The sequence below is a fragment of the Panulirus ornatus genome, chromosome 50 (genome assembly GCF_036320965.1).
Source record: "Panulirus ornatus isolate Po-2019 chromosome 50, ASM3632096v1, whole genome shotgun sequence".
Taxonomy (NCBI): domain Eukaryota; kingdom Metazoa; phylum Arthropoda; class Malacostraca; order Decapoda; family Palinuridae; genus Panulirus; species Panulirus ornatus.
The window spans coordinates 23,948,427-23,964,976 of NC_092273.1; the positions used below are offsets into that span (position 1 = coordinate 23,948,427).

The 16,550-nt window shown below is 38.3% G+C and overlaps 1 protein-coding gene across 3 annotated transcripts in view; it reads right to left on the reverse strand.

The window, feature by feature from the left end:
- Positions 1-410: 410 nt before the first annotated feature.
- The window catches only part of LOC139764671 (uncharacterized), a 295,861-nt gene continuing 279,721 nt past the window's right edge, over positions 411-16,550 (reverse strand). The window contains exons 2-6 of one of the 3 annotated variants that reach the window (XM_071691548.1): positions 14,173-14,296; positions 12,385-12,573; positions 9,186-9,305; positions 8,426-8,557; positions 411-2,464 (exon numbers count right to left, since the gene is read on the reverse strand). In XM_071691548.1, the coding sequence (XP_071547649.1) occupies positions 2,390-2,464; positions 8,426-8,557; positions 9,186-9,305; positions 12,385-12,573; positions 14,173-14,296 (640 nt within the window). In that variant the 3' untranslated portion in view covers positions 411-2,389. The remainder of the gene's footprint in view (positions 2,465-8,425; positions 8,558-9,185; positions 9,306-12,384; positions 12,574-14,172; positions 14,297-16,550) is intronic. The other 2 variants (XM_071691546.1, XM_071691547.1) reach the window with 2 other exon arrangements.

Here is a 16,550-nt window from a genome sequence, read left to right on the forward strand (position 1 = left end):
CGGTGTTCCCGGACTTCACCTGGTTGTGGTCACACCGCAAGTGAAAAGACACCTTTTGTGAGAAACTATCATCAAAATATAACCTGGTGGAAGAGCTCATTCCATTTGTCTTTTTCTGCTATATCACATATCAGATTTTGAATAACAATTTTTTGGGGGAAATAGCTGTCACTTTGCACCGAGTTAATAAGTAGAGATTATGCAATAAACTCATCAAGCTACTACCATCGCACATGTCTAAAAATTTCTTCAGTGAATTTCCATGTTCAGCTTTATGCATAAACAATTCAGACTAAACAGTAAAAAGTGTTTTGAAATACAACTATTTCTTTGATCAAGTAGCTACTTTGTGTCAGCATACTTGTAATGGTGACAATAGGTAAAAGCAGTATTCAAAATGAAACACGGAGGTTAAATCATATGTATTTTGGTTGTATCAAGGTGAAACTAACATTCAAGATTACTTATTGCATATGCCCCATTACAGTCCTTTGTATCTCTAAACAATTCTGGACCTAACAAGCAGCGGAAGCTTACCATGGTAACTTGCCATATCAATATCTGATACTGAGAATTAACAAATAAATAGATTATGCTATCATATTCAAAGGAAGTTCTCAATGCCTGCTAGGTGTGCTTCCAAAATAAGCACTTTTTTTTTTAATAAAACCTTCAAGGTATAATATTAAAGTGATTTCATGAACAAAAAGCTAAAAGGAATCATGGAATGAGCTAAAAAATTAAATCAATGGAAGTTGCCAAAAAAAAGATTAAATTTCTTGGGAAGCAATGGCAGACACCCTCTTGACTTGAGCACATGCATATGACTGACAGCATGGCTGCCAGATATGTGATAACTGAAGTTGATTCTTCATAAATTTGAATCACCAGCTAATTAAGACCTCTTTTTTTATATAAAAATATGTTTTATATTATACTCTACATTAAAAAAATGCACCATAACTCTCCTGATCAGTATCCTTAGAGGACAAATAAATCTGAGACATTTATTTGACATCAAAAATTCATCATCAGCTTAAGAAATATAAATTTGAATTGTCAGGTTTTACTAAATATGTAAATTTCCTATCAAATACGAGATGCTTGAAGTGGATTAATGCAAGGGCATCAGGATGTGTTCCTATGCCATCCTATATTCATCCTACAAAAGTTGGCTACATTTTGAAAAAATAAACATCTGGTGTGAGAGTGATCAGTGAGGTAGAGTGAGATTACAAGCTGCGAGAGTGGCCAAAAATTTATACATGTTGGTACCTGCTCTTGTGACTTGTTGTGCTCCTGTAAGCAATCAAAGGCAATATCCTTCTATAAATTTGCTAACAAACTAGCAATACACTTTGCAATACACAAGCATCTATTTTGGAAATTGAAGAACAAAGCAGAAATTTGTGATACAGCATATTTACAATGTCTACCTACACTTAGTATAGCTATTTCTACTGACACGAACAAGGCACCTCTCATAGAAATGCTGTAAATCACTGAAGCATAATGTACTTCTTAAGAAGCAATATAAAGATTTTTTTCAAAAGACCTATATTTTCTCAAGAATAAATTCTGTCTAATACTATATAATAATTTCATTTTTCTGTATTCCATTTTTCTTGGGGAAAATCCATATGACGTAACTGCAGCTTAAAGATATGGGAGTGTTATTCTTCACATCACGTTAAGTCATCTTTGCATGTATTTACATGTTTATGAAGAATACTTATTTTTATATTCTAGTGACTAAATTTGAGACATGTTTGTAGATAAATAAGGAGTCATAAACATGCTACATCAACACACTTGTCACTATATCCTATACCTAAAAGCAACATGCACAGTTTTTATTTTCTATACATCAAAGGCAGTAAATATAAGAATAATTATAACTGCAATACAAAAAACATAAAATTTTCTTTTCATTTAAGGTCTCTCTGTACATATTTGGAAAATAATTTCAAGTTAGATGTGAAATTTGCAGATATTTAACAAATATGAGATTAAAAATCATCTGTATGCCTTAGGAAGATCTAGCATTATGCTTAAACTGAGGAATAAAATCTCTCTTGGTACAACTCATTCCAGGTAACATTACATCCTTATTTCACAAATTTCAAAAACCATTACTTGTATTTGGTCTGACAGGAAGACAAGAAATTTTTATATCAAAAAGGTCCCACATGAAATTTGTTTTAGGATGGTGGGACACCTGAACACCTGATCTTGCATGAACCAGTATCTAACCACAGTGAAGAGCATTGACATGAAAGTTTAAACTTACATATTTTAGAAATGTTTAATCTAAGCAGAAGAACCATAACAAGGACACTGTTAATAGATTTTCCTGTGTTTCTCAACTCAGTCTTTCAGTGCAAAATATTTAACCTCGGCGGAAACTTCTGACAGAATAGATGCTGGACAAGACATACAGAGCACAATTCACTAGTCCCACAACCTGGAAATGGAAATAAAGTTTTTGCATTCAACACTTGGGGCTTTCAGTTCCTATACATCTAGGAAATATCCTTCAATAATATTTTCTGTAATAACATGAGTGTTAATACCTTCACAAACTTTCAGAGAATTCCTAATACATGGTATGTAATTAACCTAAATGATTAAGGACTGATGATGACTAATTTACTAAGCTGTGACCAAACATGAAGAGATTCCAAAGAATTCAAAATATAATGTAAACATATACAGGTACGCCACCAAATTTCCAGCAACTGATGGTTCAGCACCTCCCTTAGTCTGGACAAAATTACGTGAGGGAACTTGAAATTACCGCACCCATCAGACTAGTTTACTGGGCGGCCACAGATGGCATTGTGTGTAGGGTGCGCTTATCTACATTCTTCACACTGCACTTGTTGGTGATGATAACGCAATTGTGAGATTCTTAGCTTATTTTGCTTAAATTTAACCCTAGCTATGGCTTCTAGGACATATGAGAGTGTCCGTTGTGGTGTCACGTGTAAACACTGGTCCGTATCGATCCAAGATAAATTAGAACTGTTGAAAAAAATGGACCATGGTGTTTCAGTGTGTAAGCTGTGTAACATCTACAGTATGGTTCATCAACGGTTTATGATATAGAGAAGCAAAAGGAGAAAATACTGAAATTCTATGCAGACAGTGATTCCAAGAAGCAAATGACGATTAGAAAAACTATGAAAGATGGTAAGAGCACTGAGCATGATCGAGTGATGATGGAATGGTTTTGACAGTGTCATGGTGATGGAGTGGACTTGTCAGGTAGCATGATAATGGACCAGGCTAAGTTGTTCCATAAAGCACTTAAATTACAAAATTTAATATTTGCTTAATCAAAATTTCTAGCAGTCCATGGTATACTTTAGATGCATACGAAACGTATAATTGGTGGGTTAGAGGTGTGTTGATGAGCTATTATCATGTGACCATGGTTGGTCCGGCAAAATGGTTAATCCGGCAAGGCTTTGGAACGAAGAGTGCTGGAAAACCGGTGGTGTACCTGTACAGCCTTCTGTAAGTCATACATATTCTGGCAGTCCAGAAGCACATAATCCACTCACACATCTCTTTTGTTAAAAGACAACTCACTCTTTCATAGAATCTATGAGTTTCGTTGATACAAACACCCTTCCCAGAACATATGGTGTCTCAATCAGGAATTTTCTCCTTTACATATCATAATTCATATGCTTTCTGATTATTCTTTCCTCTGTTTTAAAGGACAGACTACTTAGAAGTAGATGCTTGAAGTCTACTGCAATTTCCATCTTTACATAAAACAAACCTCACACCCTGTCAATGAAGTAAGTGCAAGTGAGCCTGCGGCAATTATACTGATGCAAATCATTTCACCTCACCTAAAATAGTATTGGTGTCCACCACTGAAGTTGGCGCCCTCTAGCTAGTTATACCATGCCTACTTTAGTAGCAGTTGTCTGTTACTGGAGGCAGGAATGCCCTGTTGCGATCCCCACTTATGCCCTCAATTTTCGTTTATACCCTTTCTGTGCCTCTACCACTTACTATGGTTGGAAATACTCAGTTTCAAGTGACCAAACAGCTTCTATAGTTGCACTTTAGCAAGGACATAAGCCACTTAAGGATATTTCTAATATTACTAGAGTGACCCTCAATGATGACTTAAGAAATTGAACGATAGCAGCGGCACCTCTACACCAACCCATGTGAAATGCTCTGGGAAGGCAGGAAAACCTCTTCATGTACTCTAAATGTTCTTAAACATAAAGTGGATGCAGATCCACATTTGAATGCACAAGAATCAAAAGAAAAAAATGCTAGACTGCTCAATGATGTGTTGGTAAGGAAAGTACAGTGCTGTTTACATGATGACTTTTAGTACCTGAGCTGCAAGCTGTGTCCAAAACCGCTCAAAGCCCAAAGGCACCAAAAGAAAAGTTGATTTTCTTAAGAAATATGCAGTATGGGATACAGCTAAGTTCAGAGGTGTCTTGTGAAGAGATAAGTCCATCTTTCCTGTGAAAGAAGACTGTGGCAGGTATGTATACAGTCAACCATGCTTTGATCCATTTGAGCCCTCCATCTCACACCAAGTACATTGTGAGCACTGTTCAACTACGCTGTGATCCATATGAGCCTTCCATCTGACCCCAAGTACATTGCAAGCACTGTAAAGTTTCCTATCTCTCTTACAGTATGCGAATGTTTCTGTTATCATGGTGTTGGGGGCTTTGTACATTGCCATAGAATGAAACCATGAACAGTCATAGTTACCTCGAGCTATTGTGTGACCATCTTCCAGATTTCTTCAAAAAGTGCAAGACCAAAGTGTTTATGCACTGTTTAGTCAATGATCAGCTTAAGGACTGTGCAGTAGAGTTTTACAGTGACGCCCTGGAATTCACTGAATATGAATCCAATATAAAACTAGAGGGTGCTTATGAAAATGAAATCACTACCTACGCTGGAGTTGGCCATTCGTGATATATGGGTAAAGATGGAACCTCAAAGGCTTCAGAACCTTGTTGATTCATGGAGTTGTTGATTTCATGGAGTGTATAAAGAAGAGAGGGAATCTACTTGTAATACCCGGTGGTGGATAAAAAGTTTTTATGGTTTTATTCTATGTTTAGCCCTGACAGTTGTGCCACTTCCCTCTCATGCCTAACTCACTGGTGGGCAATCTATATACCTTATAGAAAGTGTCAAGTGTTATGGTGCAAAAGAAATGCTACCAAGTGCAGTGAAGAGATATATGGTGAGGGTGAGGCATGTGCACAAGTAGGGAGACATGAGGGTGTGTGGTTCCACATGAAAATGTCTTAGTCAAGGATGTGTGTCACCATGACTGTTTCATATGGTGAGAGTGGTACATGCAAGTCTTGGACCTATGGGTGTCTTCAGAATGCTACAGGTTGGAGGGATCTGAAAGGTATGTCAGTTGCTGTTTGCAGATGACAGTTCTGGTGGCAGTTTCTCATCCAGGTCTGCCACCACAACTATGTCATCAGCAAATAACAACTAACCTACCTTCTAAGCCCCCAACCCCCCAACAGACTGGAAAATTGCCCCTTTCCAAGATCTAGTATTTACCTCCCTAAACATTCCATCCATAAACAGATCAAACAGCCACTGTAACTTCACACCCTTGTGCCGCAGGCCTAACTTTATCTAGAATCCCTCACACTTCTCTCCTCCTACTTGTACAAACACCTTACTCTTGATAGAAACTCCTTAATGTTTCTAATTTTTCCCCCACATACGTGATAGACATGAATCCAACCTACACCCCACCGTCACCATGTGTGGTCAACCTTTTGCACTCATCAAAACTCACATAGAATTTACTCCACACACCACAAACAAGAGCACTAAGACTATATACAAATTAAATGCCAAAAGAACACTAACCAGCTTCAGATGTGAACAAGGAAAAAAAATCCTTTATCATCCTCTACAAAAAATTCACCTGCTTCATCTTAAACTATGGGACAGATACATCATAACATATGCACAGCAGCAGAGTGAAGGCATAAATAGCAACACTTTAAATCTGAAAGTGCATCAGCAAGGAAAATGCAGAATTATCATGTCAGGAATATTAAATGAAAATTCTTTTCTTTTCTTTTAAACTATTCGCCATTTCCCGCGTTAGCGAGGTAGCCTTAAGAACAGAGGACTGGGCCTTTGGGGGAATATCCTCACCTGGCCCCCTTCTCTGTTCCTTCTTTTGGGAAAAAAAAAAAGAAAAAAAAAAGAAAATACCAGGATATAAAAAAAATGCATGGAGTGATTATTACAGAAAGTATTTACAAGAAAATTAGACTCCTGGAGGAAGTTAATCCCAAATGAACCTCAGATTGATAACTAAGCCAGAGGAGTAATGGCAGAGGGAAACAGTACACTTGAACAAGCAAGACAGGCAGTGACTGTTTCATGCTAGCCCTGTAAATATGGCAAAATGTCATCAAAAGTACTCAAAGGTAGTTAAACCTGACTGGTCAATCCAACCTGTCAAAAGCAAATGTCAAGCCACAAACCTTACTAAATTAAGTGCTCAGAACAAATCACTGGCTTCCTAATAATAACAAGCATTCAACACCTGTTGAGTAAGATAGAAATACAACACAATCCCACCCCAGTAGGATTGCACTTGGGTCTTTGCAACAGCACCATACCTCTCCCAAACAGAACACTTTACATGCAACCATCACATCCCAAGTAGACATAAAAAGCTTAACTCTGCTCCAGCTTATACCAACAGATCCTCCCCTCCCTCACCAAACACAAGACCAATACAAAATATACACCCAGTAAGCACTATACAATTGCCTTCTAACCTAGTCTGAAGCTCCACTCAAAAAGGCACATACCCTACTGGAAATAAACTATCCAGGCATGTACAAGTTACATTTTCTCATCTACACTACCCATCTCTCAAACATTTCAAACATTAGTCCAATATATCACAAGATCCCTCATGTCTAAGAAGTAATTTCTAAACTAAAGACACAGAAAACCTCCTCATTATCTATCTAGTGCTCATCCAAAAAGATAAAAAAGGCAGTACAATAAATCAACATCACAGAATTTTAAAAAATTTCATATTCTTACACAGGTATGAAGTACCTTTAGGAGTCATTTCTCCAGCAAATGGGCTGTGGGTGACAGGTACTATGTGAGCCCAAAGTTCTTTGGAAAGCTACTCTGCGAGCCTAAAGTTTTTTAGAAAGCTGTCATAAAGTTAACACACATAGTCCCAGTGCCGTTACAGGTATCAACTTTGTGCAATTGCCATTCAGCTATAACACATATCCTGTTGTGGGTGTAGTTCACTATACTGGTGATACAGCTACAGACCACTGTCGTGATGAGAGTGTAGGAGTTTATAACAATGCAAACCTGCAATAAACCTACAACCTAGTGTCTTAGTATGGATTTTCATGAACATGGAGAGCTTTCATCAAAACTATAACCCAGGGTCCTGTTGTGGGGTGTTGGTGTTATTATATATGAAAAGCTGTTATAAGACAACATGCAATTACCTTGATACATGTAAAGAATCTGATTTTGCATCCATAACAAAACTACAACCCAATGTCCTGGTGTCAGTGTAAGTGATAGTAACATTAAAAAGCTCTGATAAAGCAAAAACCAAATGTCAAAGTAAGGATCTTATCAACTTTGCACAGCTTTCATAAAAGATAAATCACAAAGTCTCCTAATGGCTATGTCCATAACATTAAAAAGCTGTCATGAAGTTACAACTAAAAGTCCTCATGTTACAAAACTTATACAGCTGATAAAAAGCTATAATCCATACCTTACAGAGAAACTGGATGTCTATAACCTCACACATGCAACAGAGCCAGAAAACAATGTCCTAGTGCGAATGCTGGCATTAGTGACACTGCACAGTTGTTGCAATGAAGCTAGACATCAGTCTCCTGGAGTAGATGTTAATAACTTAGCATACCTGTTTCTCTGATGCAATCAAGGCTCAAAGCATTGGTGTTAAAAGCATACAGAGATATCACAAAGCTACAAATAAGGGCCCGGTCAAGTGTTGGTATTACCAAAGTCATACAGAACTCATAGAACTATAATCCAGTACCCTGGTGAAAGTACAAGGTTTATATTTCTGCAGAGGCAATAAAGCTAAAGTTATGACATTGCAAAGCTATAATAAAGCAGTAATCCAGTATTCTGGTGTTAAAGTTAATATTTCTGTTCAACTGTCATGTCATAAAGCTGAAGATCAACATCTGGTTTGGATGCAGGTATTAATTATTCTGTACAGCCATCAAAAAACAACCCAGTACCCTATTATGAAAACGGATGTTGATAAATTACACCTCCAATGCATTCGTATAGAAATTCAAGACTTTTCTCCTCATGTTTATTTTCCTGTTCATGAGTTCACGAATGAAAATGCACTCACCCCTGAAAATATTTTAGACTCATATCCTTTTTCATAAATTCTATATCCACTGTTCCTGGTCACCACTTCCCTCAGTAGGTTAACAGAAGAACACACAAGAAGGTAGGACAGTGTACCATGTAACAGGACAACCTATAGGGGAAAAAACCACACCTCAGTCTCATGCATCCTTTTTCACTCATTTTCATCTATGCTCTAATAAAAGTTATTGTTGCCTCACTGATACATTGCAAGCCATGGTTGCCTGACCATAGAAATCTTTAACTATCATAGCTTTCATCTTATTGTTGCCCATCCAACTTCAACGGTTTTCAGTTATGAAAAGGTCACAAAGTAAATGTGAGGCAGCAATATTAAACCATCTTAGTTCTTAGTTGTGTTACTTCATCAGACATTCTACAAGCATTGATTTTTTTTTTTTTTATACTTTGTCGCTGTCTCCCGCGTTTGCGAGGTAGCGCATTGATACGTATAAAAAATCATGCAGATTTACCAATATGTCAAGATGAATAACACAACCAAGAACAAAAATGGGATAAGTACAGAGACAGATAGAGAATATTTCAGGCCTTTCATCTTGCCCCTGAAACCGAATGCCAGACAAAAGTAAACGAATAATGAACGTTTTATTTTATTTGCTCATGCATTCAGAGATAATTCTAATTTTCACAGAAATCAGTGGTCACTATCAGCCAAATGAACACCTGAAATATCTGCTATCTAATAGACATAGGAAAGAAAGAATTCAGTCATCACTTACGCTGGCAGCCGTTTTAGCTGTATGATAGTTGTAACGGTGATTTCTGTCCATCAGAAGAATGAGGAGGTAAAGAGCACAGGCGAGGTAAAGCAATGATGCCACTATGTGATACAACGTCTCCTGCAGGACCCAAAACATGATAATAAAGAGAAAAAATACTTGGCCATCTTACATACTGCTTTCTCCTTGATGGCCAGTTGAGAGACGACCTGCTGGAAATTTATCTTTGAAAACTAAAAGGTAAGAAAACTGAAACTAGGTAATTACTTAGAGGAACATATACAAATATCTTGAAACCCAAATCACCACTTCCTTTTCACATAACGGCAATCATGAATACTTCTATACCTGCATAAAACTAAATATTTCATTATTACAAACAACTTAATATTTCTAAGTCTTAACCTGTTAATTCAGGTGATGGTCAGCACCTGTGGTATATACTTCACTAACCAAAAAAGCAGCAGTAAGTTTCTAATCACTGATTGAAACTTCATTTGTTTCCCAATAACAGTTGATACATTCTGCTTTGAAGAATGTATGTGAGAAATACTAAGAAAAACGGATGGATCTGTATTTAGCACTTATGGATCTGGAGAGTGCATATGATAGGGTGGATAGAGATGCTTTGTGGAAGGCTTAAATAGTATAGGGTGCGGGAGGTAAGTTGCTAGAAGCAGTGAAAAGTTTTTATCACGGATGCAAGGCATGTGTACAACTAGGAAGAGAGGAAAGTGATTGGTTCCTAGTGAATGTTGGTTTGTGGTAGGGGAGCATGATGTCAACATGGTTGTTTAATTTGTTTATCGAGTGGTTAGGGAGGTGAATGCAAGAGTTTTGGAGAGAGGGGCAAGTATGCAGTCTGTTCTGGATGAGAGGGGTTGGGAAGTGAGTCACTTGTTGTTCATGATGATACAGCACTGGTGGCTGATTTGAGTGAGAAACTGCAGAAGTTGGTGACTGACTTTGGTAAAGTGTGTGAAAGAAGAAAGTTGAGAGTAAATGTGAATAAGAGCAAGGTTATTAGGTTCAGAAGGGTTGAGGGACAAGTTAATTGGGAGGTAAATTTGAATGGAGAAAAACTGGAGGAAGTGAAGTGTTTTAGACATCTGGAAGTGGAATTAGCAGCAGATGGAACCATGGAAGCGGAAGTGAGTCACAGGGTGGGAGAGAGAGCGATGGTTCTGGAGCATTGAAGAATGTGTGGAAGGTGAGAATGTTATCTAGGAGAGCAAAAATGGGTATGTTTGAATGAATAGTGGTTCTAATAATGTTATATTGTTGCGAGGCATGGGGTATAGATAGGGTTGTACGGAGAAGAGTGGATGTGTTGGAAATGAAATGTTTGTGTGGTAATAAAAAGAGTTTGGTTGAGAGAGCAGAAAAGGGTGTGTTGAAAGGGTTTGGACACTTAGAGAGAATGAGTGAGGAAAGACTGACAAAAAGGATGTATGTGTCAGAGGTGGAGGGAAGAAGCGGCAGACCAAATTGGAGGTGGAAGGATAGAGTCAAAAATATTTTGAGTGATTGGGGCCTGAACATACAGGAGGGTGAAGGGCGTGCAAGGAATAGAGTAAATTGGAATGATGTGGTATACCGGGGTCGACGTGCTGTCAATGGATTGAACCAGGGCATGTGAAGCATCTGGGGTAAAACATGTAAAGGTGTGTGGGGCCAGGATGTGGAGAAGGTGCTGTGGTTTTGGTGCATTACACATGATACCTAGAGACTGAGTGTGAACGAATGTGGCCTTTTTTGTCTGTTCCTGGTGCTGCCTCGCTGGGGGGGGGGAATGCTATTTCGTGTGTGGTAGGGTGGTGATGGGAATGGATGAAGGCAGCAAGTATGAATATGTACAAGTGTATATATGTATATGTCTGTGTATGTACATGTATGTATATGTTGAAATGTATATATATATGTATAAGTGCATGTGTGGGCATTTATGTATATACATGTGTATGTGGGATGGGTTGGGCCTTTCCTCATCTGTTTTCTTGCTCTAACTTGCTAACGCGGGAGACAGTGGTTAAGTATAATAAAATAAACGAACATTCTGAAACATGAAATACATATTTTTCATGTGGAGGTGAGGGTGAACATTTGTAGAGTTTTTCAAAAAAGGGAAAAAATGTTGGGGAAAAGAGGAGTGAGAGTATGTGAGCTTGGAAAGGGGATGAGTGAAGAAATACCAGGAGATATTGACTACAGAATGGGAAAACGTGATAGCAAATGAAGCTAGGGGAAGTGAGGAATGGGAGGTACTTAAGGAAGCAGTGATGGCATGTGCAAGAGATGCATGTGGCATGCAAAAGGTTGGATGTGAGCAGATCAGAAAGGATAGTGAGGCATTTAGGCAGTGAATACAGGGAAGGAGTGCAAATAATTGAGAGATGTACAAGAGAAAGTAATAGGAGGTTAAGAGGATGTTGCATGGGTTGAAAAGAGGGCAAATGAGAGTTGGGGTGAGAGAGCATCATTAAATTTTAGGGAGAAAGTACAACTGTTTTAGAAGGTGGTAAATAATGTACAAAAGACAAGAGAACATGTGGGAACATCAGTGAAAGGGGCAAAAGGGGAAACGATAACAGGTAGTGATGAAGTGAGAAGGAGATGGAGAGAGTATTCTGAAGAACCCCTAAATGTGTTTGATGACAGAGTGGCAGAAGTAAGGTGTTTTGGTTGGGGTGGTATGTGAAGTGAGAGAGTCGTGGACAGTGGTTTGGTAAAGAGAGGAGGTGGTGAAAACCTTGTGGAGGATGAAATGTGGCAAGGCATCTGGAGTGGATGGTACTACAGTTGAATTTACTAAGAATGGGGAGACAAATCAGCAAACCTCAGAACCTTTCAATGATTATGCTGCAACACTCAACACCCTAAAGAGCACCCTAAAAAACTTAACTGTGATTTCTTCCATCTTTCTGGATTCTTCCCATTTATCATGATTTTTCCTAACTTACCATTTAAATGTATCATCCTCCAATCTTAAGGTTAATTCATTATCTATGACAAAGACCAAAACTAATCATGACAACCTGGCATTGAATGAGTATCCTCATTATTCCTTCTAAGCTATTTGTCGTATTAAGTAATAAAATCAGAAATACAACATATATACCATCACAAATATTCACTCACTACTTTACAAAATTCAGAAATTACTTCAAAAAAACTCTTCAGATAGTCATGCAAAACTTACAAAAAGTGTCTTTGGGATGATGGAAGCTGTAGCAATGGAAAAGATACATGAGAGGAGCAGAAGAGTTGTTGTGATGAGGCAGGCACTGGTTATCAGCAGGAAGAACAACTCTGGTACAAATAAGTCCGATGATGCGTATGTCCACTTAATGTAATGACCTATGATACCAATGGCCACACATCCAAGGATCTGTGAAAGGTAATCAGATATCTTGGATTCAAAAAATGTGATATGAAGAAGTGTAAGGTAATAATAATTTAAAGAATCAAGGAAAGCAGCTGAAAACTGGCAGTTTTACAGAGTATATTAACCTTTCATGGATATGGATAACTGTTCTTTGACTTTCATTTTTTTTTTCACTGGAAGCTCCAGTCACATGAAAAAGTCCACATCAAGGTGGGATCTTAACTGAAATAAAAAGAGGCTAACGAAATGACAATAGAAGAGACAAGGAAAAGTTTTTACCAATTTTGGAGGAAGTGAAAACCTAGTCTTTTAAAAATGCTAAGTCATGGTTATTGGGAAAGACATGAGAGGGGTAAAGAGTTTCAGAAAGATACTTATAAAAATGGCCCACCCTTGAGTTGCCAATGGCCACATAGTAAACATGTAATGCAGCAGTGTGCTGAGTATTGCATGGTCTATCTAGTGGTGGGAGCACACAAGCAGCCAGTTCTTGGGAGCAAAAACCAAAGTTATACCTATAGAAGAGGGAAAATGAACCAGCACTGTGGTTCCAAGTGGATCAAGTTTTGAAGTTTGTCTGGGAAAGTTGATAGGGTGAATGCTTTCAGCTTTTTGCTATCAAGTAAGGTGCAAAGTTAGAACCATCCCTGATGTGAGATCAGTATTCTAAACAAGGACAGATCAATCCTTTGTATAAATGGAGTAACTGTATGGAAGAAAAGAAATTTCGACACCTTAACAGGTTTTACAGTTTCTTAAAATCAGACTTAGCTATTTCTGTAATAAGAGATTTCCAGGATAGTGTGCATGTTACAGTAATACTAAGTATGTTCATTGCATCAAGTGGTGGAATGACCTATCTCTCAAAAGAAAGAGGAAAGTTGTGAGGAATTTTCAATAAAGAGATGGGCAGAAACTAAGTATTACAGGCATTAAACCAAACCAGATTTTTTTCTCCCACACCGAGACATCCTGTTGCCAGTATATGCCAGCATTTGGTTTTTTGTGGAAGAAAGGAAATCATTGATAAAAAACAGAGAAAAGTAAGAGAAGGAAGAAACTTGTGGGACACCACTGTTTATGGAGAAAGGGGGAGAGACTGATCAATCAAAAACATGGAGATAGGTCAGCAAGAGAGGAAGTTAGATATGAGCAAGAACAGTGAGAAAGGGATGCTAAAAGAGGGAAGCTTACAGATGAGACCCTGATGCCACATCCTGTCAAAAGCTTTGGATATATCAAGAGCAATTACATAGGATTCCCCAAAACCTTTAAGGTATGACAAATAGACATTAGTAAATTAAGGAAGAATATCACTTGTGAATCACCTTACCGGAAAACAGAGAGACGACTTTGAGATTCAAGATGTTAGAGGATATGGGAGTTGAGGAGGGATTCAAAGACTCTGGGGATAGTAGTTGTCAAAGGAACTTTGGTTCCATTCTCATCAAGTATCGTAATGTGGACATGGAGTAACTACAAGACAGTATCTAAAGTAACAACGAAAGCTTAAGTACACATTACACCAACCAAGGTCTTGTAATATTTGTTTCTTACACTTAAATCAAATGCAAAACACACAGTAAAGTCTTTAGAACTTACAACTTGTAATATCTTCAGAATACCAGGGAACGTCTTGACATATCCAACATTAATGAGTACAGCTGAAGTGGTGGTGGTGGTGACCATCCTCCTGTGTATAGTAACCTGGGTTGACATCTTGTATCTGTTGGACAAATCAGTGACAAAATCAGAAACACCAATGATAAATGTACATGGCAGTTAAATGAATCACAAACTGCATTTGTAGCCTAAATAATTATAGACAAATTAGTTCTTTTCATATCAATGATTTCAATACTGGCAGTCCAACAATTCAACAATTATGAAGCTGCAAATTCGGTAAGCACAGTATGAGGGGAGGATGTTCCAGGATACATGTTCTTTATCATTTTGTTGCATTCCTTAAAAATATATTGGTAGGTGTACTTTTATTTGCCCATGGTATGCAATATCAAATGATGAGTGGAAGGTAAAAATGTAACATGTGCTAAGCAGTGACATTTATCATCAAGAAACAAGGTAAGCACTGCTTACCATACAAAATAAGCGTATATATATATATATATATATATATATATATATATATATATATATATACATATATATATATATATATATATATATTGGTTCTCAGTGAATGTAGGTTTGCGGCAGGGGTGTGTGATGTCTCCATGGTTGTTTAATTTGTTTATGGATGGGGTTGTAAGGGAGGTAAATGCAAGAGTCCTGGAAAGAGGGGCAAGTATGAAGTCTGTTGGGGATGAGAGAGCTTGGGAAGTGAGTCAGTTGTTGTTCGCTGATGATACAGCGCTGGTGGCTGATTCATGTGAGAAACTGCAGAAGCTGGTGACTGAGTTTGGTAAAGTGTGTGGAAGAAGAAAGTTGAGAGTAAATGTGAATAAGAGCAAGGTTATTAGGTACAGTAGGGGTGAGGGTCAAGTCAATTGGGAGGTGAGTTTGAATGGAGAAAAACTGGAGGAAGTGAAGTGTTTTAGATATCTGGGAGTGGATCTGTCAGCGGATGGAACCATGGAAGCGGAAGTGGATCATAGGGTGGGGGAGGGGGCGAAAATTTTGGGAGCCTTGAAAAATGTGTGGAAGTCGAGAACATTATCTCGGAAAGCAAAAATGGGTATGTTTGAGGGAATAGTGGTTCCAACAATGTTGTATGGTTGCGAGGCGTGGGCTATGGATAGAGATGTGCGCAGGAGGATGGATGTGCTGGAAATGAGATGTTTGAGGACAATGTGTGGTGTGAGGTGGTTTGATCGAGTAAGTAACGTAAGGGTAAGAGAGATGTGTGGAAATAAAAAGAGCGTGGTTGAGAGAGCAGAAGAGGGTGTTTTGAAATGGTTTGGGCACATGGAGAGAATGAGTGAGGAGAGATTGACCAAGAGGATATATGTGTCGGAGGTGGAGGGAACGAGGAGAAGAGGGAGACCAAATTGGAGGTGGAAAGATGGAGTGAAAAAGATTTTGTGTGATCGGGGCCTGAACATGCAGGAGGGTGAAAGGAGGGCAAGAAATAGAGTGAATTGGAGTCATGTGGTATACAGGGGTTGACGTGCTGTCAGTGGATTGAAGCAAGGCATGTGAAGCGTCTGGGGTAAACCATGGAAAGCTGTGTAGGTATGTATATTTGCGTGTGTGGACGTGTGTATGTACATGTGTATGGGGGGGGGTTGGGCCATTTCTTTCGTCTGTTTCCTTGCGCTACCTCGCAGACACGGGAGACAGCGACAAAGTATAAAAAAAAAAAAAAAAAAAAAAAAAAATATATATATATATATATATATATATATATATATATATATATATATATATATATATATATATATATATATACGAATAAAGTGTATATGAACGCGCACCTTCATAGAACATACAAAGCTCCATCAGCCAGGATCGAACCTGGGACCCCTTGTGCTAGAGGCAGGCATGCTAACCGCTAGGCTAAGGGACTGTATAATAGGAAACAATTATTCGAAATACTAAGTATTCGAATACCCTTCGTCTCACTATGGTGAGACCCCGTTGCTCACCATAGTGAGACGAAGGGTATTCGAATACTTAGTATTTCGAATAGTTGTTTCCTATTATACAGTCCCTTAGGCTAGCGGTTAGCATGCCTGCCTCTTGCACAAGGGGTCCCAGGTTCAATCCTGGCTGATGGAGCTTTGTATGTTATATATATATATATATATATATATATATATATATTTTTTTTTTTTTTTTTTTTTATACTTTGTCGCTGTCTCCCGCGTTTGCGAGGTAGCGCAAGGAAACAGACGAAAGAAATGGCCCAACCCCCCCCATACACATGTACATACACACGTCCACACACGCAAATATACATACCTACACAGCTTTCCATGGTTTACCCCAGACGCTTCACATGCCTTGATTCAATCCACTGA